The sequence below is a fragment of the Adiantum capillus-veneris genome, chromosome 2 (genome assembly GCF_014529385.1).
Source record: "Adiantum capillus-veneris isolate H3 chromosome 2, ASM1452938v2, whole genome shotgun sequence".
NCBI lineage: Eukaryota > Viridiplantae > Streptophyta > Polypodiopsida > Polypodiales > Pteridaceae > Adiantum > Adiantum capillus-veneris.
The window spans coordinates 17,832,832-17,859,930 of record NC_140932.1 but is presented as its reverse complement, the minus strand read 5'-3'; the positions used below and the strand labels follow the sequence as shown (position 1 = coordinate 17,859,930).

Below are 27,099 nucleotides of genomic sequence, written 5' to 3'. Positions count from 1 at the left end.
CCCATGTTTCAATAGAGTTAGCTTGGACAAGTGGTGGAGCTTGGAGTAGAACTCTCCATGTACAACATATCATGGGTTTTTCCAATGATGAGAAACAATATCGTAGATTGGAGGTAGCTTGTACAGGAGCGAGCCTTGTAACGAAATTTTTCATGTAAAATACACCATGATTTTCCAATTGGTGAGAAGAACTACTGTTCAAGGTTGTTTGTAGCTTGGACAAGTGGTTGATCTCGGCTTCTACCCATGTTTCAAGGGAACCTAGCTTGGACAAGTGGTTTCCCATGTCCTAATGGAGCCTAGCTTGGACAAATGGTGGAGCTTGCTTCTATCCCTTGTCAATAGAGTTAGCTTGGACAAGTGGTGGAGCTTGGAGGTTACCCCATGTATATTTAGGAAAGCTAGTGTTTCTTATCCTCAAAGGACCTAGCTTATATTGGTGGTGGACCTTTCTTTTCTCCATGCTTCAATGGAGCCGAGGTTAGAAAAGTGGAGGTGGATAAATGTTCACAACCTTGAAATGAAACCTAAAACTTTCTTGTTACAACTATCATAGAATATACATCTTAGGTACTTCTTACATTAGAATTACACATGGTCAGCTTGGACACATGGTGGAGCTTGCTACTAAAGATAATAGTCTACTAGTATTTTCTGATGTATAGGCTATGCATTTGTTACACCTTGCATCTCTAAAGGTTCTAGAAGTGGCGTCCCTTTGGTTTTAGACACACATTATTTATGTAGCCTAGCTTGGAAAAGAGGTGAACCTTAGCTTCCCTCCATGTTTCAAGGGAGCGTCAATTGGATAAGTGGTTTTCGAAGTTCCAATCGATCCTAGCTTGGACACATGGTGGAGCTTGCTTCTACCTTATGTTTCAAAAGAAATATCTTGGACAAGTGGTGGAACTTGGAGAAAAACCTCCCATGTACAATATATCATGGATTTTCCAAATGGTGAGAAATAATATTGTAGCTTGGAGGTAGCTCAGACAAGTGGTGGGACTTATAACAAAATTCTCCATATACAAACACATCAAGGATTTTGTAATTGGTGAAAAAAAATATTATTCATGGTTGTCTAAATCTTGGACAAGTGGTGGGGTTTTACTTATGCTCATGTTGCAAGGGATCCTAGCTTAGACAATTGGTTTCCTATGTTCCAATGGAGCCTAACTTGGACACATGGTGGAGCTTGCTTCTATCCCCATGTTTCAATAGAGTTAGCTTGGAAGGGATCTTAGCTTGACTAATGCTTTGCCATGTTCTAATGGATCCTTTCTTGGACACATGGTGGAGCTTGCTTCTATCACATGTCAATAGAGTTAGCTTGGACAAGTGGTGGAGCTTGGAGCTAAATCCCCCATGTACAACATATCATGGGACTTTTAAATTATGAAAAATAAATATTGTATCTTGGGGAAAGCTTGGACAGGTGATGGGCTTTGCTACAAAATTATTCATGTACAACATATTATGGGTTTTCCAATTGGTAAGAAACAATATTGTTCAAGATATAAACTTACAGGTTGAACATGTCATCCCTAACTTAGAAAAGTGGTGGAGCTTTGTTTCTCTCCATGTTTGAAGGGAGCCTAGCTTGGACAAGTGACTTTCCATGTATGAATGGAGTCTAGCTTGGACACACAATGGAGCTTGCTACTAAAGAAAATAGGCTTCACAAATGGTGGATCTTCTGGTATTTTCTCATGCCTAGCTTATACATCTCGTACACCTTGTATCTCTAAAGGTTGAGAAAGTGGTGGCCCTTTGGATTTAACCACACATTATTTATGTAGCCTAACTTGGACAAGCGGTGAATCGGTGAATCTTTGCCTCCCTCCATGTTTCAAGGTAGCCTCGATTGGACAAGTGGTTTTCCAAGTTCCAATGGAGCTTAGCTTGGACACATCGTGGAGCTTGTTTCTACATTATATTTAACTAGAACTAGCTAGGACAAGTGGTGGAGCTTGGAACAAAACCCCCCATGTACAACATAACATGGATTTTCTAAATGGTGAGAAATATTATTGTAGCTTGGAGGTAGCTTGGACAAGTGGTGGGCCTTGTAATAATATTCTCCATGTACAAACACATAAAGGGTTTCCCAATTGGTGAGAAACAATATCATTTATGGTTGTCCCTAGCTTCAACAATTGGCGGAGTTTTTCTTATGCTAATGTTTCAAGGGATCCTAGATTAGAAAATTGGTTTCCCATATTTCAATGTTGCCTAGCTTGGACACATGATGGAGCTTTCTTCTATACTATGTTTCAATAGAATTAGCTTGGAAAATTGGTGGAGCTTGGAGCAGAACTCTCCATGTACAACATATCATGGGTTTTTCCAATGATGAGAAACAATATCGTAGCTTGGAGAAATATTTGACAAGTAGTAGTGGGCCTTGAAACAAAAGTTTTCATGTAAAACACACCATGATTTTCCAATTGGTACGTGAGAAGCAATATTGTTCAAGGTTGTATGTAGCTTGGACAAGTGGTGGATCTCTGCTTCTACCCATGTTTCAAGGGAGCCTAGCTTGGACACATGGTGGAACTTTCTTCTATCCTTTGTCAATAGGGTTAGCTTGGACAAGTGGTGCATTGCATCACTTTTCCCAGTTCCCAGTTTCCCAGGTTCAATAGAGCCTAGCTAGAACAAGTGGTGGACCTTGAAACAAAACTGCCCTTGTACAACATATATATGGCTTTTCATGTTTCAATGGAGCTTAGCTTGAAAAAATGGTGCATCTTTCTTCTCTCCATGTCTCAATGGAGCCTCGCTTGGACAAGTGGTGGTCCTTAGATGCTTCCATGATTTAATTTAAATTGGGCAAGCTCGGACAAGTGGTGGAACTTGAAAAAGACCGAGTTTGGACAACTGGTGGAGCTTCCATCTCTCCATGTTTCAATTGATCCAAGCTTGGACAAGTGGTGGAACTTCTTTTCGTGTCTCAATGATTCTTGAGACCAAAAATCTCCATTCCTAGATTAGATAGCTGGCTTTCCTTCTCCTCTCTCTAGAGGTTAGGCAAGTGTTAGATCTTTGAACTGGACTACTACTTATAACTCTTAGGTTGGACATTTGGTGGAGCTTTTCTTCACACCATGTTTCAATAGAGCTTATCTTAGACAAGTGGTGGATTTTTAAACACAACTCCCCATGTACAACATAGATCTCGTTTAGGGTTGATTCAATAGATGCTAGCCTGGACAAGTGGTAGAGCTTGACACAAAACTCATCATGTACAACATATATTTGGTTTAGGGTTGTTTCAATAGAGCCCAGCTTGGACACATGGTGGAGCTTGCCACTAAAGATAATAGGCTACACAAATGATCTTCTAGTATTTTCTCATGCCTAGTTTATGCATTTGGTACACCTTACATCCCTAAAGGTTGGAGAAGCGATAGCCCTTTGGATTTAGCCACACATTATTTATGTAGCCTAGCTTGGACAAGCGGTGAACCTTAACTTCCCTCCATGTTTTAAGGGATCCTCAATTGGATAAGTGGTTTTCAAATTTCCAATCAATCCTAGCTTGGACACATGGTGGAGCTTGCTTCTACCTTATGTTTCAATAGAAATATTTTGGACAAGTGATGGATCTTGGAGAAAAACCCCCCATGTACAATCATAAATTTTCCAAATGGTGAGAAATAATATTGTAGCTTGGAGGTAGCTCAAACAAGTGGTGGGCCTTGTAAAAAAAATTTCCATGTACAAACACATCAAGGGTTTTGCAATTGGTGAAAACAATATCATTCATAGTTGTCTAAAGCTGCGACAAGTGGCAGGGTTTTACTTATGCTAATGTTGCAAGGGATCCTAGCCTAGACAAATGGTTTCCTATGTTTCAATGGATCTAACTTGGACACATGGTGGAGCTTGCTTCTATCCCCATGTTTCAATAGAGTTAGGTTGGACAAGTGGTGAACCTTGGAGAAAAACTCTTCATGTACAACATATAATGGTGGACCTTGCAATTATTTTATACACATGGTGAACCTTGCAATTATTTTATATACCTATCTTGGAGAAATGGTGGAACCTTGATTATCTCCATACATCAATCCAAGGTTGGTGAAACTTACTTCTCTCCATGTTTTGGTGGAGCCTAATTCGGACAAGTGGTGAAGCTTGCTTCTCTCCATGTTTTAGAGGAGCCTAACTCAAACAAGTGGTAGAGCTTGACCTCTCTAAATGTTGCAAAGTATCCTAGACTAATCAAGCATTGCACCTTGAAACAAAACCACCCATGTACAACATCTCATGGGTTTTTCATGTTTTAATGGATCCTAGCTCAACCAAGTGGTAGAGCTCGCTCTCTCCATGTTTCAATGGAGCATAGCTTATACAAGTGGTGGATATTTGTTTCTTTCCATGTTTCAATGGAGTGCCTACCTTGGACAAGTTGTGAGCCCCATGGACAACATGTCATGGATTTTTGAAGTGGTGGAAAGAAGTACTAGCTTGGGTGGTGTACCTTGCTTCTCTCCATGCTTCAATGGAACCTTAGCATTGGAGAGGAGATGGTAGACCTTGAAGTAAGACCTTGCATGTTATAGACCCTCATATGTTATGCACGTGGTGGACCTTGAAATTATGCTATAAGTCTAGCTTGGAGAACTGGTGGAACTTTGATAATCTCCGTATATCAACAAGCCAAGTTTGGACAAGTGGTGGACCTACAAACCAAATTATTTACACTACAATAGAGTATATGTTGAAGATGTGGTAAAATTTGAGATTAAAACATACATACTACTAGATAAGATAAGTTGCAAATGTGGTGGAGCATTGTATCAATGTCTTATGCCTAATTTTGACTAGTGATGACTTTGAAACTATCCCCCTAGTCTACAAGAAAACATATATGGACCAAGAGGTTAGGCTATCTTTGTTGCATCAATGCATCCCATGTTACCAGATACTATAAGTGTCTTGGATAGTTATTGGACCTTGTATCAATGCTCAATGTCTAGCTTGGACAAGGGCCTTGGTTCTCTTTATATTTCAAATGGACAATATATTGGAGAAATGGTGTGCAATGTTTCTCAAAGATTTTATTTTTTGAAACCTTTTGAGGCCCATGTAAGAGACACTCTCAGTCTTCCATATGATAGTCATCCCAATAGTACTATCATCCTTTGATCTAGTCCTTGTATTTATGCATAATGTTTTCCTTTTTTGCAGATACAAAGGAGTTAAATGAGATAAAAATGAGGTGTATTTCATGCTATGATTAATATGAATATCCTTTTGGGAAACCAACTTTTCCTATTCCCAAGAATGTACTTTTTTATATTAATGGGTGGCTTTTGAAGTGCGACTTTCATGTATTCAAGGAGCTGGTTTTGGGCTATTTGTGCATACTGCCCTTGAAAGTGGTGTGGTTATTCTAAACTATGGAGGGCATAAGTATAGATTTCAAGAGTGGAAAAGGATATGCAAAATAATTCTTAGAGACTCTAAATGTTTTCTTCTACAAGATCCAAATGTAGAAGAAGAGGAAGATCAAGCATACATTCTTGGTTGTGTAGAAGAAGGAAATGTACACGTGTCGGGCTATATAAATAGTTCTCATGGTACAAGTGTCCAACCAAATGTACGCTATACATTTAATCCAAATTTTCCACCTTGGCACAAATACACATCTTCGCACATCAAATCAGAAGAGTAGCGACTATGTGTGTCTTGAGAGTATTTGTCGTGTTGCAGCAAGAGAAGAGTTGTTTGCTGACTATTATTTTAGTTGATATTTTCAAGTATTCTATGCGGATGGAAATCTTAAATACATCTAATTTTTTTATTTATTGATAGAATCTCAACACTTAAGTGTATATGATTGTTTTTTACTTTATGTTTAGCTAGAATCTAGAGTGCTCTTATGCTTTATGTGTTTTCTAAGCTATTTGATTACCTTGAACATAGAATCTTGACTCTACTCAAGATTTTTAGAAAACCTATCAAAATTTAATAATCACCTAGGTTGGAAAAGTGGTAGGGGCTCCAATATTACTTTTTTCTTTTGATAAATTTTACCTTGAATATGAAGAACATATTTGCAACATTTTGGTGTAGTTTGAAGCTAGCTAGCTTAAACAAGTTGTGACCCTTGAATCCAAATCTAAGCCAAAGATCCATTTTTTTTTGGTAGCTTAGATTGGACATGTGGTGGACCTTGTACCTGTGTGTTCTTGAACAGGTTTTTCTTGTAGCCTAGATTGGACATGTGGTGGAACTTGTGCCCGTGTGTTCTTGAACATGTTTTGGCTTGTAGTATTCACTTAAGTACTAACATTTAATAGAGTGTAGATTGGAAAATTTTGCCACAATAGATTTTAGTTTAGACAAGTGGTGCCTTGTGTACCAATGTTAACAATGGTTGCAAGGATTCTAATATTGATTTTACCTTGAATAAATTTGTTACTTGGAGCTCTACATGTTAAAATGGTGAATTAAATTCGAGTGATTTTTGAGAAACCAATGTTATGTGTGATTTCTTAGATTCAAAGATTGGGATTGACAAAGCCCCTATGAATCAATCAACAATCATAAAATCTATTGATTCTCTCATTTTTGAAGTGACCAAGACGGATGATATTTCTATACCGGAGTCTAGTGATGTGCAGCTTAAGCAAGCTTGCAGTAATGTGGACCAAGAAATCAGTGCTCCAATAATCCAACCTACTTCAAAAGAGGCAAAAACATCTACTCCTCAGCCATTTTTAATTGTTGCTACGTTATCTAGTATAAATGATGAGAAATGCTTACAATTATATTGGATTTAAATGGTCTATTATTGAAGCGTTCCCCTCAGCCATCCTCAACCACAAGTCAATGCAGATAGATTCAAAAAGATATACTATACTTAGGCCAGGTTGCATACAATTCTTGACGACTATATTAGAGAATTTTAATGTTGCAATCTAGTCAACAGCTACTAGGGACAATGTGCTTCAAATTATTAGAGCACTAAACAACTCAGCTGGGGATACATTACCTTTCTTTGCAGTCTGGTATCAAGAAGGTTGCTACACCGCTCAAAGACAAAAATTATTTAGACTTGACAATCCAAATGTTGAGGAAATGCCATGGGGTTTGAATGTGATCCACAAAGAACAGTGCTTATTGACGACTCTCGTTACAAGGGATGTATTTCACCTGCAAAAAATTGCATTTTTCCACCACAATTTGATGGTGAAAAAATGATTTTGACAATGTTCTCTTGGGGGAGGTACTTCCCTACTTGCTTCAGCTTGATGAGAGAAGGGATGTGCGTGATTTGATTGCTTCTAATAATTATGGACAACCTGAAGTAACAAATAACAGTGAATACAAAGAAATCATAGAGTATTGGAAGAATAAAAATGATGCCTGGTCAACTAAGGTGTTCTTTATAAGAAGAATACCACCTGCAAAATATATGGCAAAGGTGAAACTACCCTTCAGGAAAAATTGTACCGAGCAAGTTACACAAGCCACGAGATAACAAGAGCCCAAATACAAGAAATATTGGCAAAGGAAGGTACACCCATTGAAATCATGAAGGCACCACAATTGATCTCTTTAGCTAAGCAATTGGGTTGTAGCACAAAAGGACCATTGAAGGCAACCACTACAAAGGTGTATATAAATAAGGTGAAAGCTGAGAACAATCTTCTAAAGTTGGATAAAAAAATTCCCTAAGATACTATTGAAATGTCTTAAACCTTGATACACATGCTAGATTGAACATTCATATCCATGGTATCTGATCAATCTTTCTTTTCATTCCTACTTGCAGGTTCTCACAGAGGGTAAATCTTGATGGAGCTCAATCGATACAAATTTTGATATGTTTTCTCAAATTAACAAAGCAAACACCTAGATTTTGTTTACCAATTTCTTGAGAGATGTTTTCTCAGTTTGTAACACTGCATATGAAAATGAAAATTATGCTTCTTCTTAAGATCGCCTTTTTTTTTGTCTTGTAAACATTTCAATTATAATTTGAAGTTTTGGTAAAATAAGATTGTTTTAGATTGTACTTATTTAGTTTGGGAAAAAAGTCAAAGATTCATGTAGTTTTTCTTTGATTAATTCATTGATTGTCTCATTTTTCTATAGGTCTACTCCATCGAGAAAGTTAGAATCTATCATAAAACAATTAAGACCCTTTTGGAGCCTAGATTAGATAAGTGGTGGACATTCAAAATTTATGATTGAGTTAAAGATTAGCTTAGACAAGTGAAAAGCCTTCAAGTCAACACTTGAGTTTCCTACTTAGATCATTTATTTGTACAAATGGAAGCTAATATCCAAAGGCCGTGTAGGCTAACACATTAGATACCTACTTATATAGCCTAACTTGGATGATTAATAAGTGCTTCTTGTCATTAAGTTTGGGTAGATTCACCACCTACCCAAACCCTAGTCCATTGATGCTTGAAGAGAAGCAAGGTCCACCACTTGTCCAAGCTATGCTTCCTTAAAACACATAGAGAGTATATTCCATAACTTCTTCAAGCTTGAAGAGAAGTAAGGTCCACCATTTGTAAGAAACAATATTGTTCAAGATATAAACTTACAGGTTGAACATGTCATCCCTAGCTTAGACAAGTGGTGGAGATTTGTTTCTCTACATGTTTAAAGGGAGCCTAGCTTGGACAAGTGAATTTCCATGTACGAATGGAGTCTACCTTGGACACATGGTGGAGCTTGCTACTAAAGAAAATAGGCTACACAAATGGTGGATCTTCTGGTATTTTTTCATGCCTAGTTTATACATATAGTACATCTTGCATCTCTAAAGGTTGAGAAAGTGGTGGCCCTTTGGATAATAACCACACATTATTTATGTAGACTAACTTCATGTTTCAAGGTAGCCTCAATTGGACAAGTGGTTTCCAAGTTCCAATGGATCCTAGCTTGGACACATGGTGGAGCTTGCTTCTACCTTATATTTCAATAGAACTAGCTTGGACGAGTGGTGGATCTTGGAACAAAACCCCCCATGTACATCATACCATGGATTTTCCAAATGATGAGACATATTATTGTAGCTTGGACAAGTAGTGGGCCTTGTAATAAAGTTCTCCATGTACAAACACATTAAGGGTCTCTCAATTGGTGAGAAACAATATCATTTATGGTTTTCCCTAGCTTCAACAAGTGGTGGAGTTTTTCTTATGCTAATGTTTCAAGGGATCCTAGCTTAGACAAATGGTTTACCATGTTTCAATGTTGCCTAGCTTGGACACATGGTGGAGCTTTCGTTTATACCATGTTTCAATAGAGTTAGCTTGGACAAGTGGTGGAGCTTGGAGCAGACCTCTCCATCGAGAAAGTTAGAATCTATCATAAACCAATATAAACTCTTTTGGAGCCTAGATTAGACAAGTGGTGGACCTTCAAAAATTTATGATTGAGTTAGAGATTAGATTAGACAAGTGAAAAGCCTTCAAAACAACACTTGGGTTTTCTCCTTAGATAATTTATTTGTAGAAATGGAAGCTAATATCCAAAGGTCCTGTAGGCTAACACATTAGATACCTACTTATAGACTAACTTGGATGATTAGTGAGTGCTTCTTCTCATTATGTTTGGGTAGGCTCAACACCTACCCAAAGCCTAGTCCATTGATGCTTGAAGATAAGCAAGGTCCACCACTTGTCCAAGCTATGCTTCCTTAAAACACACAGAGAGTAAATTCCATAACTTCTCCAAGCTTGAAGAGAAGTAAGGTCCACCATTTGTCCAAGGTATGCTTCCTTAAAACACATAGACTGTAAATTCCACCACTTATCCAAGATTTTTTGCTATGAATGATTACAAGATACTGTTAGGAAATAAGACATAGCTAAATAGATAATTTAGTAGATTACTTAATGGAGAGAGACAGATTTATATACACGAGATTAGAGAGAGAGAGAGAGAGAGAGAGAGAGAGAGAGAGAGTGAGTGAGAGAGAGAGAGAGAGAGAGAGAGAGAGAGAGAGAGAGAGAGAGAGAGAGAGAGAGAGAGAGAGAGAGAGAGAGAGAGAGTACACACGATATACGTGGTTCACCCAATGTGGGCTACGTCCACGGGAAAGCAGCCACTCAATGGATTTAGTACTTCAAAACAAGAAGTAGTTTACAAAGGGATTATACCCTTGATGGAGCTCCCGCCTTGCTTCACTCTCACCACCTCACACTCACCTTGTTGCATCAACTTCACACTATGAAATGTGTGTAGAAATGGCCTCCTTTTATAGGCCAAAAGGGATGCCCTCTGTTATGAGAGAAGACCATATGTAGCCGCCCTTGTGCGAATAAGTCCAAATCGGACCCTCCAATCCGCCCATGTGTGGCCACCCTTGAGAAGACAAGTCCGCTTTTGAATTCGGCCACCGGCCACCGGCCATTGACTTCCGACCACCGGCCATCGGCCATTGACTACCGGCCACCGGCCAACCGACTGGTTGTTTTCCGACCACTTTCCAGCCGCCGTCCGGCCATAATATTCCGGCGAAAAAAAAAGTCTCGGGGACCTCCGCCCTCGAGGCCTTTAAAGTTGCCCCTGATTCTTGTCCGTGAAAATTTTGGTTTCTGGTGAGTGATTTTCCTTCACGCACGATGGCTTCTCCTCATAATGGGGGCCTTACAAATGTGCACTTTTACCACATAAAATTACAAGGGTAAATCGGGCTCCATACTTAACAATCTCCCACTTGGAGACTGATCTCCAAACCAAACCTGTGACTGCTTTCCATTCTGGCTTCTTATCCTTGAATGCCGATTGAAGATGAGCAAAAGCTCAACTTCTCCTTGTTGACCACCTTTGTAAACATGTCTGCAGGATTTTCACTTGTATGTACCTTTCCTAGCTTTAGCTGTCCCTCTTCCAAAAGAGTGCGTATGAAGTGATATCTCACCTCAATGTGCTTTGTCCTTGAATGAAAGGCTGAGTTCTTCGCAAGATGGATAGCGCTTTGGCTATCACTGTACAAGACACAATTGTCTTGTTTGAATCCAAGCTCTTCTAAGAATCTGTGAAGCCACAGAATTTCTTTGCTTGCCTCCGTCATTGCTACATACTCTGCTTCCGTGGTAGAAAGTGAAACCACTTTCTACAGCTTTGAAGCCCAGCTTACTGCTGTGCCTCCAACCGTGAACACATAGCCAGTAGTGCTCCTTCGAGTATCTTTGTCACCTGCCATATCTGCATCAGCATACCCTTCTAGAAAAATATCAGTTCCTCCAAAATACAAAGCATTTGTTGTTGTCCCTTTTAGATACCTAAGTATCCACTTCACAGCTTGCCAATGCTCTTTACCTGGGTTGTCCATGAACCTACTCACAACTCCCACTGCATGTGCAATGTCTGGCCTTGTCCAGACCATAGCATACATTAGAGAACCTACCGCTGTAACATATGAAACTTTAGACATATAGGCTATCTCCTCTTGTGTCTTTGGACACATATCCTTCGTTAGTTTAAAATGACCAGCCAAAGGTGTAGAAACTGGTTTTGCATTTTGCATTGCAAACCTTTCTAGTACCTTCTTGATGTAATCTTCTTGAGATAGCTTTATTGTCTTCTTCGTCCTGTCCCTTGATATTTTCATACCAAGTATCCTCTTTGCAGCACCTAAATCTTTCATTGAAAAAGATTTGGACAGCTCCTCTTTTAGGTCTTTGATGTCCTGCATGTTAGCACTTGCAATCAACATGTCATCAACATACAACATTAGGATGATGAATTTCCCATCTCCCAAATTCTCCGTGTAGACGCAGTGATCTGAGTTGCATCTTGTGAATCCATGATCCAACATCCATCGATCAAACTTCAAGTACCATTGTCTTGATGCTTGCTTTAAACCATACAAGCTCTTCTTTAATCTGCAAACCATTTTCTCCTTACCTTTTACTTCATACCCCTTTGGTTGAAGCATGTAGATTTCCTCCTCTAAGTCACCGTGAGGAAATGCCGTATTTACATCCATTTGCTCGAGATTTAGATCATGAGCAGCCACAAGGCTTAAGACAAGCCTAATTGAGTTCGTTTTTACAACAGAAGAAAATATTTCATTGAAGTCAATACCTTTCTTTTGAGAAAAACCTTTTACCACAAGCCTAGACTTGTACCTTTTCTTCCCACCTTCTTCTTCCTTTAGCTTGTACACCCATTTGTTTTGAAGTGCCCGCTTACCTTTAGGCAACTCAACCAACTCTCATGTTTGGTTGCGATGTAGTGAGTCCATCTCCACTTGCATGCTCTTCGTCCATTCTTCTTTGGATTCATGTTGCATAGCTTCTTCATATGATTCCGGCTCTCCAGAATCTGAGATCAAGAGATGGTTGAAGGAAGGAACAAACCTTTCTGGAGGTCTACTTGCTCTTGTAGATCTTCGGGGAATAGGTTGAGGCTCCTCATTTGGTTGACGTTGTTGCACATTGTCCCCGTTTGCAGTCCTTGAGTCTTCACCGTCCTCAAGCTCCATGTACTCATCACCTGTTTCTTTTGTTTGTTTTCTTTCCAAGTAATCTTTGTACATATTTTTTTCGTTAAAAATTACATCCCTACTCCTTAAGATTTTACCATCTTCAGGATTCCATAGGCGATACCCAAAGTCTCCTTCTCCATAGCCAATGAAGAAACACTTTTTGGACTTTGCATCTAACTTTGTTCTTAGGTTTCTATCTATGTGCATGAAAGCCTCACACCCAAACACTTTGAGAAATGCATAATTCACCGGTTTACCTGTCCATGCCTCTTCTGGAACTCCCCCATCCAATGCCGTTGAGGGTGACCGATTGATTAAGTATACAGACGTACTTACAGATTTCGCCCAAAGCTCAAGCGATAGGCCTGCATGTAGCCGCATGCTTCGTGCTCGTTCCATGATTGTCCTGTTCATCCTTTTCGAAATCCCATTTTGTTGAGGTGTCCTTGGGGTTGTCCTTTGCCTCCGAATGCCATTGCACAAAAGCTTTCAAAAGCTTGGCTGCAATATTCGCCTCCATGTCGGATCTGAGGCATTTAACCTTGGTACCTGTTTCATTCTCCACAAAGGCTTTCCACCTTTGAAATATGGAAAATACATCAGATTTATTCTTCATGACATAAACCCATGTTTTTCTAGTCGCATCGTGTATGAATGTTACATAGTATAATGAGCCACCAAGTGATGGTGTACTTGCAGGACCCCAAACATCAGAATGAACCAACTGAAGTTTTTTATTTGTTTTTTCATTTCCCGAATTTTGAATCTTTACCCTCTTTTGTTTACCATAAACACAATCTTCACAGAACTCTAAGTCCACTTCTTTCAAACCTGGTAGAAGCTTCTTTGTTTGAAGGATTTGCATTCCTTTGGCACTCATATGCCCAAGTCGGTAGTGCCACACCGCACTGTCAACTTCTGTAGTTGCTGCACAAGCTGAAGGTTGCATGCTAACAGTACACAAGTAAAGTGTACCGACTTTTTCACCCTTGGCAACCACCAAAGATCCCTTTGAGATCTTCCACCGTTTGTTTCCGAATGCAATGTTGTGACCTTCATCGTCCAATTGTCGTGTAGAGATCAAATTTTTGCGAAGAGAAGGAACATGCCTAACATCTTTAAGCTTCCATTCATTTCCGTTAGCAGTTTTGACAGAAACTGTACCTTTGCCGACAATCTCACAAGCTTTATCATCTCCCAAGTATACATACCCAAAATTACCTTTGGTGTAGTCTTGGAAATGTTGCTTGTGTGGTGTCGCATGGAATGAAGCCCCGGAATCTACTATCCAAGAATTAGACACATTGTCTAATGAGAGAATTAGAGCATCTTGCTCTACTTTACCTACCACATTGGCCTCCGATGTTGGCTTGTTGTCTTGAGACTCTGTCTCCTTCTTCTTCTTGGACCAGCAATCCTTCTTGACGTGGCCCTTCTTGCCGCAGTTCCAACATTCAAGAACTGACTTTGTGCGTGACTTGCTCCGCCTTGAGCGATCACGACCCTTTTGGTTTTTGAACCTCTCCTTAAGCCTTCCTCTTGTTTCCAGTGATAGTGCAGCACTTGATGATTCTCCTGTGCTTCTCCTTCGCATTTCCTCACTTAGGAGAACACCCACAACATCATCAAACTTAAGAGTATTTGTGCCAGAGATAGAATTACTTACAGCCATCACAAGGCTGTCCCAACTATCTGGTAGAGATGATAGTATAAGGAGAGCTCGCACTTCGTCATCGAAATTGATTTTCACTGATCGAAGTTGACTTATGTTTGTGTTAAAGTCATTTAGGTGTTCTGCAACTGAACCATTCTCTGCCATCTTTAGATTGAACAAGCGCTTCATAAGAAATACCTTATTGGATGCCGATGCTTTCTCGTAGAAGTCGTCAAGTGACTTCATCAAGTCCTCCGTGGTCTTCATCTCCGAAACATTGAAGGCCACCGTTGACGCCAAGCTTAACCGGATTGTTCCCAGTGCCTTTCGATCAAGGACAATCCATGCTTCATCTGCCATTGTTGCGGGCTTCTTCACAAGACCGCCTAGTGGCAAATAGAGGTCCTTCTGGTAGAGATAGTCTTCAATCTGCATCTTCCAATGTTGGTAGTTTTTGCCGTTGAACTTCTCAATCTTGAGATTCCCTTCCTCCGCCATAACTCCAACTCAATTCAAGGAATCCTTTCCTTGAGATAATTTAGCTACGAGCAAACCTTGCTCTGATACCAGTTGTTAGGAAATAAGACGTAGCTAAATAGATAATTTAGTAGATTACTTAATGGAAAGAGACAGATTTATATACATGAGATTATAGAGTAAAGTAGAGAGAGAGAGAGAGAGAGAGAGAGAGTACACACAATATACGTGGTTCACCCAATGTGGGCTACGTCCACGGGAAAGCAGCCACTCAATGGCTTTAGTACTTCAAAACAAGAAGTAGTTTACAAAGGTATTATACACTTAATGGAGCTCCCGCCTTGCTTCACTCTCACCACCTCACACTCACCTTGTTGCATCAACTTCACACTATGAAATGTGTGTAGAAATGGCCTCCTTTTATAGGCCAAAAGGGCTGCCCTCTCTTATGAGAGACAGCCATATGTAGCCGCCCTTGTGCGAATAAGTCCAAATCGGACCCTCCAATCCGCCCATGTGTGGCTGCCCTTGAGAAGACAAGTCCGCTTTTGAATTCGGCCACCGGCCATTGACTTCCGACCACCGGCCATCGGCCATTGACTACCGGGCACCGGCCAACCGACCGGTTGTTTTCCGACCACTTTCCGGTTGCCGTCCGGCCATAATATTCCGGCGAAAAAAAAAGTCTCGGGGGTCTCCGCCCCCGAGGCCTTTAATGTTGCCCCTGATTCTTGTCCGTGAAAATTTTGGTTTCCGGTGAGTGATTTTCCTTCACGCACGATGGCTTCTTCTCATAATGGGGGCCTTACAAATGTGCGCTTTTACCACAGAAAATTAGAAGGGTAAATCAAGCTCCATACTTAACAGATACACCACTTTTTCAAACTATAATGTCTAATAGAATGGCTAAGCGACTAATATATAAGGTTCCCCACTTATTGAATCTTGTCTCCAGATCATAGGGAGGAGAATGGTCTATGAGTTATTGTATCTTGTTTCCATTGAATCATAGAGAGGAGAAAGGTCAACCACCTATCCAAAAAAGCTTCATTGAAACATAGAGAGAAGCAAAAATCCACCATTTATCTCAACTAGTTTTTAAATAACCACTCTACAAGGTCCATTACTTTTGTAGTAATCCACTCTATCTTGTATCATGAAGAGGTCGGTTTCAAAGTCTAGCACTTGTCAAGCTAGGTTCTATTGGAGAGCGGAGAGAAGTGAGAGTCACCACTTGTGCATGTTAAACCCAATTGAAGCATAGAAAGAAGAAAGGTCCACCACTTGTCCAAGCTATAAGGAAAACCACTTGATATAAGGTCCCACAACTATGCTATTCTATGGAATGGATAGTGTTCTTTCTATCATTTGCTCAACTTATGATATGTTGTAGTATGGGGGGTTCAATTTCAATGTCCATTATCTATCTAAGTTGGGCTCCATTGACACATGGATGGAAGCAAACTCTACCACTTATCCTATCAATAAATGGAAACCGAGAGGAGTTCCATTGTATCAATAGGTTATGCCTAGCTTGGACAAGTGATGCTCATTGATTCTCTTCATGATAAAAGTAAGCCTAGCTTGGACAATTGGTGCACCTTGATTCTCTCCATGCTACAACCATGGACAAGCAGCGGTCCTTCAAACCAACTTCCCCATGCAACAAATAATCATAAGTTTGCAAAAAAGTGGCGGACCTTGAAATCCTAGCTGATTTACTCACATGGGCTCAAGCATGGATAATGGGTGATGTTTTTTTCATCATTGTTTAATGAATCCTAGCTTAGATTATTTGTGAATCTTGAGACTAAATCCCCATTATATAATTGAGAATAGGGCCATGGACCTTATATTAATGTCCCATACTTAGGTTGGACAAGTGGTGGACCTTAATTCTATAGATGCTAAGATTGAGTAGACATTAATCAAAATCCTCTGTTACAAGAATCAAGATTTAAACGTTATTTGATCACTTGCACAAGTGGTTATGAGTTTTCTTTTCCATATCCAAATGGATCTTATATTGGAAAAGTGGTAGACTTGCTACCTAAGCACCCATTCTACAATAGAGAATTGGTTAAGAACTTATGCACTTCGAGCACACCTTTGACAAGTAGTACTTACCAATTGACTTAGATCTAGTTGAAGTTTATGATATTGAGACTAAGAGAGAGTGCAACATAAAAAAGGTTAGGTTTCCAGTTTGACTTTCTTTATGGCAATGAGTATATTGGTAGATGGATTTTTCCATCTAATATTACCATATGATATACAATATAAAACTCACTTCTATTGTTTCATCGACATTAAATTTTCTTGTTTTTTAATTTCAGATTCATTATAGGAAAATGGAGCAGCTATATGCATGAACGATTTGAAGGAAACTATTGAACTACCCAAAAAACCTCATCCAATATCTTTTCCAAGGCTTCAACCACCTCCTTATCACCTACCACTTGCTATCAGCAAGGACATCAAAATAGTACTTATCTTGGATCTAGAGGGATTTCTTCTCAAGACAATTAAAAAAAACATGGAGATTCTATGCCAACTTGGGCTCAACAAATGCAACTTGTGGGGGATAAAGATGAAGTTTCTCATGTGGTGCGACCAGATGTAGAGATTTTTTGGGATTTTTGTAGTGAATACTTTGAGCTATGGATATGGAGTTGCTATAACTTAACAAGAGTGCAACACATCATACAAAATTGCTTCCCTAAGAATCATATCAAGTTCAAGATGCTTATGAGTAACAAGAATTGCCAGAATCCAAACATCATGCTAGGATTAAGAAGGGTTTATCACAAAATTTGAGTCATATTTGGAAGATGCTTGAGGATTTGGATGCAAAAATTAACCTAATTTTTTATGACACTCCATACAGAGGTGATGTGGAACATGCCGGGGACATATCTTCTATTTCCAAAGATGTGGAGGCAAATATCTAGGCAACTTCAAAGCTTCTTGCAAGAAACAATGATGCCATGGTTGGTAGGACGGTTGTTTGCAAGAGACAAGAGAGAATATATGTACAACACAATTGTGAATCGATACTATGATTTTGAGACAAATTATGTCCTTGGTGTGTACTTGCGATGCAAAAGCATTGATTAACAATAATCTACAAGATGTTTCATTCGTTTTTGTAATGGGTATCTTTCAATATTTGTATAATTACATGATATAAATTTATCTTGGAGAAAAGATGTGTCAATTTGATGAACACTTTAATAAAGTGTACCTTGCTCTAAGGGGACTTTAATGTATTACTAGAGTGCATCCTATTGTAAGGAAATTGTTAGAGTGCACCCTATTTTCTGGGGACTTCTTTTTTATTCAATTGGGATCTATGTCTGATACTCTAGTCAACAATAATTAATTTTTGTTTCTTGATGTTAGTCCATCTCAAGGTTTCATCTGTTTGTAACTAAGAGAATTTGATGTTTTGATGTCAAAATAAAACTTACAAGCGTAGAATGGAGAATTCATGGACTTTGGATGTGTGAGAGAGATCTCTTTTGTGGATAAAAATGTTTCTTCAAGCATTCTATTGTTGGAATTAGGGTTGCAGAGAAACGCACACAGCTTGGAGAAGACGAAGGAAGATCAAGGCACACAATAGAGAGTGTGTTACTTAGTGTGCAACCGAAAGATAGATAGCCCTAGAGTGATGGGCGTATATACAATGCACGGGGGAAAAAACCTCCTAAAGAGGGAAAAAATGCCCCGACGGTCCTAGTGTGTTCACATACATCATTGCCACATGTATATGGTAACAAATCCCCCCTGGAGTGATGCGATGAACGAGAGCTGGCACATGAGTAAAGGGAAGTTCCATTCTCTAAGGACATGATCAACCCACAAAAGTGAGTAAGCCCAAAGCTTTGCGGAAAGCTTCAAGCTTCTCACGAGACAATGCCTTTGTGAAAAGATCTACAAGGTTGTCCTGTGTTGGCACATAAGCCAAGCTGATCTCTCCTGCTGAGAGCCTCTCCCTGACATAGTGATAATGCACCTCAATGTGCTTTGTGCGAGCATGAAAAACTGGGTTCCTCGTAACTTCCAATGCGCTCTGACTGTCAATATAGATAGTGTTGTCAGTGTCTTGTCCAACACCCAAATCAGCCATAAGGCGTCTACGCCATACACACTCAATCGTAGCTGTGAAGACTGCCCTGTACTCAGCCTCACAACTCGAAGTGGCCACAATAAGTTGCTTCTTGCTCAACCATGATATACATGAACTGCCAAGCATGAAACAAAAACCACTTGTGGACACTTGCGCGTCAAAACAACCAGCCCAATCTGAGTCCAAAAAAGCATGTAAGTCTGGCGGCAATGATCCCCCCTTGGGATAAAACAAACCAAGATGTAAAGTGCCACTAAGGTAGTGGAAAATACTCTTGACAGATTTCCATTTCTTAGACCCTGGACCATGCATAAATCTGCTCACCTGTGAGACTACAAACTGAATATCCGGCCTTGTGTTGCATACATAAGTGAGGCAGCCAACAACAGTTTGATAAAGAGTGACATCAACAGGATCGCCAGCATCATGTAGACTCAACTTCAAACCTGTTTCCATGGGAGTGTCAATAGGTTTGCAATCCTCAAGTCCAGGCTTACATAGCAATGTCTCTATGTAACTTTTCTGACACAAGGCAATACCACCATCACACTGCTTAAACTGTATACCCAAGTAATGATGCAAAAACCCCAAATCTTTCATCTTGAAAGTGGCATTCAAATCAGCCTTAAATTCAGAAATATGTCTGTCATTTGGTCCAGTGATTAGCAAATCATCGACATAAAGAACCACAATGAGAAGTACATCACCCTCACGCTTTACATACAATGTGCTTTCTGTTGGACTGTTACAAAAGACTCGTTTGACCAAATGAGTGTCAGCTTTCTCATACCAAGCACGAGGAGATTGCTTCAACCCATACAAAGCCTTTTTACATCTGCACACTTTGTCCTCTTGTCCTTTTATGAAAAAACCGCGAGGTTGCGTTACATAAACTTCCTCAAATATGTCACCATTCAAGAAAGCAGTAACAATGTCTGATTGATGTACATCCCAACCAAAATGAGCTGCCAATGTACATAGAAAATGCATAGTAGTCATACGACAAGTGGGAGCAAAAGTCTCTTCATAATCTATGCCTTTTTGCTGTGCATAACCCTTTGCAACAAGTCGAGCCTTATGGCGATCGATCTCACCATCCGACTTGCATTTCAACTTGTAAACCCACTTTGTACCAATGGCATTTTTGCCAGGAGGCAAATCACATAAAGTCCATGTGTCATTTTCTATAAGCGCATAGTATTCTAATTGCATGCAAGCCATCCAATTTTCTGAATTCTGTGCTTCATCAAAAGACAGAGGCTCCTCAACATCATGTAAGCTAGACACAGCCAAAGCATAACAATCTGATGCATAAGATGCATGGCGAGAGCCTGAACGAGGACGACTAGAGAAAGGTGCATCCAATTTATTGTCACGCAAAGTGTGCACCAACCATTTTGGCATACCTCTAGCCTGCTCATTTTCAGCCCTTTCCTCATCAAGTACATCATGTACATCTGCAATATCAGTAATAGGCTGATCTATAACATTTTCAGAAACCCCCATAGGCTGTACAATATTTGCCTCATTGGAACTTACATTTGTATTTCCACCACTGAAAAGAGGCAACAAAGTGTCATAAATGTCCTGTGAGCTTACATTACTGTCTCTAGTACATGACAGCAAGGGCTGAACAGAATCTTCCACAAACACTACATCCCGTGAAACCAAAATACGTTTTGTTTGCGGATGATACAACCTGTAACCTTTGCTTTCAACACTATAACCAACAAAAATACATTTGACATCCTTATCATTCAATTTTCTGTGTTGTGTTTGTGGCACCAAAGCATATGCCAAACAGCCAAAAACACGCATGTGCTTTATAGAAGGCTTTCTATCATGCCATGCTTCATATGGAGTAATAGACTGCAAAGCTTTCGTAGGACACCTGTTTAGTACATAAGTGGAACACATGATGGCCTCAAGCCAAAAAGAATGCGGCAAAGCTTGACTTTTGACCATACATCGTGCCATTTCTGTAAGTGACCTGTTTTTCCTCTCAGCAACACCATTTTGCTGAGGTCTATAAGGCACTGTACATTGGTGTTTTATCCCATGACTAGCCAGAAATGCATTGAATTCATGAGACATATAATCCCCCCCTCGATCGGAATGGAGGGTGCCCATAGTACATTTCGAGACATTTTCAGCCGTAGCCAGAAATTGTTTGAAGCACATAAAAAATCAGCCCCCTCTCTCTCTTGGTCGACCCCTCTTGCTTTTTACTCATGCTGGCATCCCATTGGACCCTACAAAGCTTAACCAATGATAATTAAGAAGAATAAGTGATAGACTTGTGACATGTGTCCCCCATTCCCCTTTTGTGAGAGCTTTAGGTAATCAAATAATGCGATCCCTTAGTCTTTTGGCCAATAGGAATCAGGCAAGCCATTGGGATGCTGAATGCTCATTGGACCCCTTGGGAGACTGTCCAATAGTCTTCTAGAGAGCTTAATTTCTATTGGTTCTTTTATCAAGTGTTTTTAAATGAATTAAACTGATTTATTCTAGCCTAATTCTCATTGGTCCACCTCTATGGCCATCCAATAGGATTCGAATGTACCTTGGGGGCAACTGGGCTAGGGAGCTGACATGTGTCCCCTATTCCCTTTGTGTAAAGGGACCTTCCTAGAGTGTATGTGTGTTTCTCTCTCATCCCCTACTCAAAGGGCTCGCCCCCTCAAGGATAGGGATGTGGGAAGACTTTTGAGTCTTCCCACAAGCATCCAATCTACCTAAAGTTTGACCATTCATGGCATAACCTTTGAATTTTGGAAGTCTTAATGGGCTAAACCTTAGGGTCTTTGAAGCCCATTGTTGTACATTGCTCTTTTGCAGATGGCACCCCCTTTGGATCCCTATTTTCCCTCCTTTGGATCCCTATTGTGACCGGTCTGCCAACCTAACCAATATTCTAGCTTTTTCTCCCCTGGTACTTCCCTAGATTAAATGATCAGTTTAACATGAGAAAGTCATTTAGGAGAATTAGATATTAGTTATTATGACACTGAACCCCAACTGTCTCCCTCTTTTAGTCTTTTCCCTTCCCTTTCCAGGCCTTGTGTGAGTGATTTGCAACTCAAATGAAGCCCATGCACTTATCATAAGCCCCATTTCATATGGTGGCATTCATGTGTAGTTCTTGTACTGCTCTTAACGCACAAAAATCAAGGTTCGTGAGTGATTTTAAGCCCATTTTGAACCCATAAAATTAGGATGGGTTATTAACATGATCTCCTACAACATAATAGATATTGAGCTTTGAAACTTTTATGTTCATTCCCTCATTCATAGAGACCTTTCATATGGTAAAAATGCCGTATGAGGGTCATTTTTAAGTTATTTTGTTTCTGAAAAATTCCGTCAAAAACTCTAAACCCAATTGTAGTAGCGACTGAATGTTCTAAGGATCTTCTAATACTTTAGCCTTATTCTTGCCATTTTTGTTCACTTTATGGCACATTTTAGGTTAGATATGGACATTTTCTCTAAAAATGTCCAAAAAGATTTTGTGAAATGAGAGAATAGAGATAAAGGTATCAAAAGCTTAAGAAATATAGGTTATGATGTGGAAACCATTTAAGACATCTCTATAATTTAATTGGGTTGAAAACTGGTTAATAATGACTCTGAACCTTCATTTTTGTATTTTGGGAGCTTCGAGAGTAGTATGGGAGCTACATGGGAAGGCCACCATAGGAAATGGGGCTTATGATAAGTGGATGGGTTGTATTGGAGCTGTATATCACTCACACAAGGCCTAGAAAGGGAAGAAAGCTGGGGTCTCGGCTTGTCATGCAAGGTATTTGCAAAATTTAGCAGATTGTAGAGATATTTGGGCTGATTTGGGTGCCCTCTTTCTCTCTTAGAGTATGTGTCGTTGTGCAAAGCATACTTAGGCTCATCTTGGCTCTCTCTCTCTCTCTCTCTCTCTCTCTCTCTCTCTCTCTCTCTCTCTCTCTCTCTCTCTCTCTCGTTCTTGTGATTACTTGGCAATTAACATAGCGCCAAACTTGGCTTTCTCAATTCAAAAGCTTCTCGTTTAAACCGCTTAATGTACTTATTTTTCGAATATGACCTCTCTCCCTCTCTGCGGGATTATCCGATTTGTTTAATCAGATGCCTTTGAGAGGGGGGCCAATATTGCAGGTGTAGAGTGGACAAAATAGAGCTATGTATCACTCTATTTGCGAAGTTCTAAGCCTTCACAGAGCATGGTAATTAACACAGAGCTCACCAAACTAGCATTTCTTGTTGCATGCACTTTGTAATTAGCATAATAATACAGGAAAAGTCCTTTCGAGGAGGAATGAGCCTCATAAAATCTGACTCTCTACACTATGTCAATGTCTAATTTTGTTTTGTTTTGAATATCTACATCAATTTATTATTATAATCAATTAGTGCAATAATTATGAGTGTTTATTTGCAAGCTTTAATACATGGATATTTAATGAATGCATCCTTTTGCAAAATGATGCACTGTACACAGGGAACAAACGGTCGCAATTTCGATGTCTAAAAGAGAGGAATCAATAACTTATCCACAGCAATTGTAACTGCTAATTTTGGTAGCAAAGTCACAAAACATGCACTCTCTCTACCCCGCCTCTTGCCAATGCGAGCATTTAGCAAATTATCGGTAGGTTGTAACTATGCCAATTTTGGTGGCAGAGCTACAAAACACTCTCTCTATCCTCGCCTCTTGGCCATGCGAGCCTCCTCACTATTTCACACGGGCATGGGCAGGAGGGGATCAATGGCCACGCCTTCTTCTTTTTTTTTTTTGGGGGGGGGGGGATTTCCCTAGTTGGAATCAACGGTGACTATCAAAAGGCACCGACATCGCCCATCTACGCCGTTGGATTTTTGATGTGATCAATTGTGATCACAACGTGATCATCATATAATGTGATCACGATGTGATTTTAATTTAATGACAGAGTGACTGCCATGTGAGCTACAGATGCGGTGTGATCACGGTGTGATCCCTATGTTATCCAAACGTGATCCTTGTGTGATCCACAGAAACGTCAAAATTTGAGCTTTTGTTCATATATTTTATTTATGCACCTCCTTTCAATTTGCGACTAGTAGCTTAGTGGTAAGGCATTGGGCTAGGAAGTCCGAAGTGGTGGGTCCGAACCCTCGCGCCCCACCCGTGTGGTGTTTTTGTCTTTCCAAGGCCCATAAGATTCCGTAAAATCTTAAATTAATCCTTGTGTCCATCGGACAACCCTGAATGGAGCTTACATGCCAGTCCTTGATCCTTATTGGGAAAAAGGGTGTCAATTAGTCTTGGGGGGTACATAAGGGCGTTTACACACTACTGGGTGGGTGAGCGGGTGGGCTTCACACACCTGCCTGCCCAACTTCAAGTAAGAATTAAATAAAAGCTGCATATTGCAACAGTTGGTGCGTATGCTATTGGTTGCGTCAAAGTCTTGCTGCTGTCGCGATGTGAGCTCCACCCCCGCCCATCGATGGATAGGGGAGCTTGGCTGTCCCTTTTCTTGGGCATTTCTCTTGTTGCGCATCGAATCTAGAATCCACACCAGCACGCCGAAGCTTGGAAGTTGGGCGCTCTATGTGTAACCAGCCTAAGTTTTACTCCATCCCAGTGAGATTTTACTTGATGGTTGAGCGGGAGCGGCATATCAGATATTTGCAAGTGTCTGAGATGAAAGGTCATCCACGTGTGAGATAGGCCCATGAAAAGGGGAACCTAGGCGTTCTCTGAACGAGATATTTGTGGCAGGACTGGTGATGTTCTGTAGAAAGGGGATTTGTGCCTCTATTCGACAAGGCCTCCAGAGGGGAACACCTAGCAGCACAGTTTGCTCGGCTTTCCAGCAAGCGCGTCGCTTTTCAAAAGCTACAAAAGGCAGAGGACGCCACCTGGCGCCAGCGCTTCGAGTATGCTTGTCACCCTAATGTGCTGAAGGCGGGACGTGGGAGCAGAGGCTGAGTGGGTGCGCGTGCGTGTATGTATTTACAGGTTCTCTCGTTGTCAAGTATGCATATGGAGGTGGAGAGGGGCTGCGAAGTAGGAATAGCTGATAGGTCTGCAGAAGACGAGGAGACGGAAGGAGGTGGAAAGAAGGAGGTCGAGTGGCGGGTGTGGGCGGAAGAGGAAGTGGCGGCGCCGGCAAAGAGGGTGTGGGCGGTGGTGAGCCAGTTCTGCAGAGCGGAGGTGTGGCTGGCGGGGTTGGAGACGTGCGAGAAGGTAGAAGGCGAGGAGGGAGTGGCCGGTTGCGTGAGGTTATGCACGGGGAGCAGCGACTTCTCGGCCGGCGGGCTGAAGGTTGAGGGAACAGGGCCGGCGGTCGGAGCCGCCGGATCTGAAGCTGCGCAACCGGTGGCCAAGAATTGGTCCAGAGAGAGGCTGACGCGGCTGGACGAGGCAGGCATGCTACTCTCCTACGAGGTGTTGGATAGCAACCTGGGCCTGCGACGCTACTCCGCCACTTTCCAGGTCCTTGAGGGAACCACCGACTCGACGACTGCGCTCTCTAAATCCTGCAGGCTGCGCTGGACCGCCGACCTGGACCCCGTTCCCTTGACTACCAATGACCGTCTTTCCGACCTCCTCCGTTTACTCTTTCGTCGGAATGTTCAAAAGCTCCGCCACATAGTATGCACACTCTCCTAATACCATCTCTCTCTCTCTCTCTCTCTCTTTTCTACGCTTGCATTGTACCATTACATTGTTCCTTACTCGTCTCTAGATATATACATGTTGTAGGTGCACACATTATCTGTTATATGGAACATCAATTGAACTCTTTCAATTATAGAGAAGCACTTTGTTATCTAGCTTTTCGGTCAAATTTCCTCATGACACATGCCTTTGATACTAAAATCTTTTCGAACATTCGGCAAGCTAGTGCGAGAATACTAAACTAGGAGTGGATAATCCATCATATCTACAGTGGATTATCAATTAATAGAATTTCCAACTATTAAATTTATTAAGTCTCATCCATGTCTCTAATTTTTTTTTTTTTTTTACAGCTTCCAAAGAATGTTTAAACAAAAATTGTAGAGAGGGGATCGACTACAATACTCTTGCAACTCCCTCCACAAGTGAGCTATGAAATACATGATTTTTTCTTCTTGATGCAGGTGAAAAGGAAGATACATTATTCAAGCCACATTACAAGAGAAAACGATTAAATTAAATTCTCCTCGAACACATCAATTGTTTGCAATAGAGAATTCGGTCTTATCTCGTACCCCAACCAAGGACATAAAAGGCAAGATGTTCTCTTATATTGTCCCAACTTGTCAAGACACATGTCCTACAATTTAACAGCGTATTAGATGCCAGGGGCCTAGGAGTAGTCCTTTCCTAGGAGTCGGTTGGCCTTTCCACCTTAGTGTAGAAGGCTTGTTTGCTCCTGTGTTTCTCAGTGTTATCAGAGCTGAAATCTGACAAAGAGGTGACACACTTGTCGCAACACATTGATGGAAGTTGATGGAAAAGTCGGTCACATAGTGTCATTAGTTGGTAGCATCATGCTCATGAAGGAACCATCAACTTGACATCAAATTTCTCCATTTTGGCATTTGTACTTAAGCATTGTGTTGAAAGAATTTAAAATTCGCAAATCCAACTATGTGTATGTTAGCACACATGCCTACAAGGGCATCACAACGGAGTGGAGAAGGTCTCATCTTCAAGATCATTGGTTTGAAGGCCAGGTACTTTATAACCCGAGCTAATGCAGTTGGCTCATATTGTTTCTTTTTTGTCATTAGAGCACGTAGACTTTTTGGTTCTCTGATCATACACATCACCATCTAGCATGCAAGGGCAGTCAAGCATTCTCAAAGAGATCTTACATCTCGAGCTTTCTCACTTAGTTCATAGCAGTGCTATGTGAATGCAAATCACGTATCACCTTCTAATAATTGATACTCTATTATAGGAAAGTTTGTTTCATATGTTTTAGGCAAAGACAGAGCTAGCCAAAGTAGCTCCACTCGATGAGCCATCATAAATACCACCGCATAAAGCAAGTGGGGAGACTACCATCATCTCATTCCAAAAAATTATGACACAAAATTCTTGTCAAGGTTTGAATAGATTACCATCATTATGTAGGTCATGAATTTTTAGATCATGTCGTGAGACAATAATTATAAGGTTCTTTTTCAATGTTGTTAAATCAATCCAATATCTATTTAAAATTTAGGAAATCTAGTAGCATGGCTACTTGAAATAGTCATTGCTTTCAAATTTATACTTAGATGAAGCTGTTTTGGTCGATGATCATTGATGAATTGGATAATCGACTACCAAATCATAACTTGAACCCTTGATTTATTTTCTCTACATTTTTTATAAGCTCATACTAT

The 27,099-nt window shown here is 40.5% G+C and overlaps 1 protein-coding gene across 1 annotated transcript; it reads left to right on the top strand.

Annotated features, from left to right (window-relative positions):
* Positions 1-24,516: 24,516 nt before the first annotated feature.
* LOC147462449 (lachrymatory-factor synthase-like) lies at positions 24,517-26,735 on the top strand. Its single transcript, XM_086526262.1, has 2 exons — positions 24,517-25,372; positions 25,753-26,735. Exons 1-2 carry the CDS (start codon positions 24,725-24,727, stop codon positions 25,768-25,770), a joined length of 666 nt encoding a protein of 221 aa, XP_086382388.1. The 5' UTR covers positions 24,517-24,724; the 3' UTR covers positions 25,771-26,735.
* Positions 26,736-27,099: the final 364 nt, after the last annotated feature.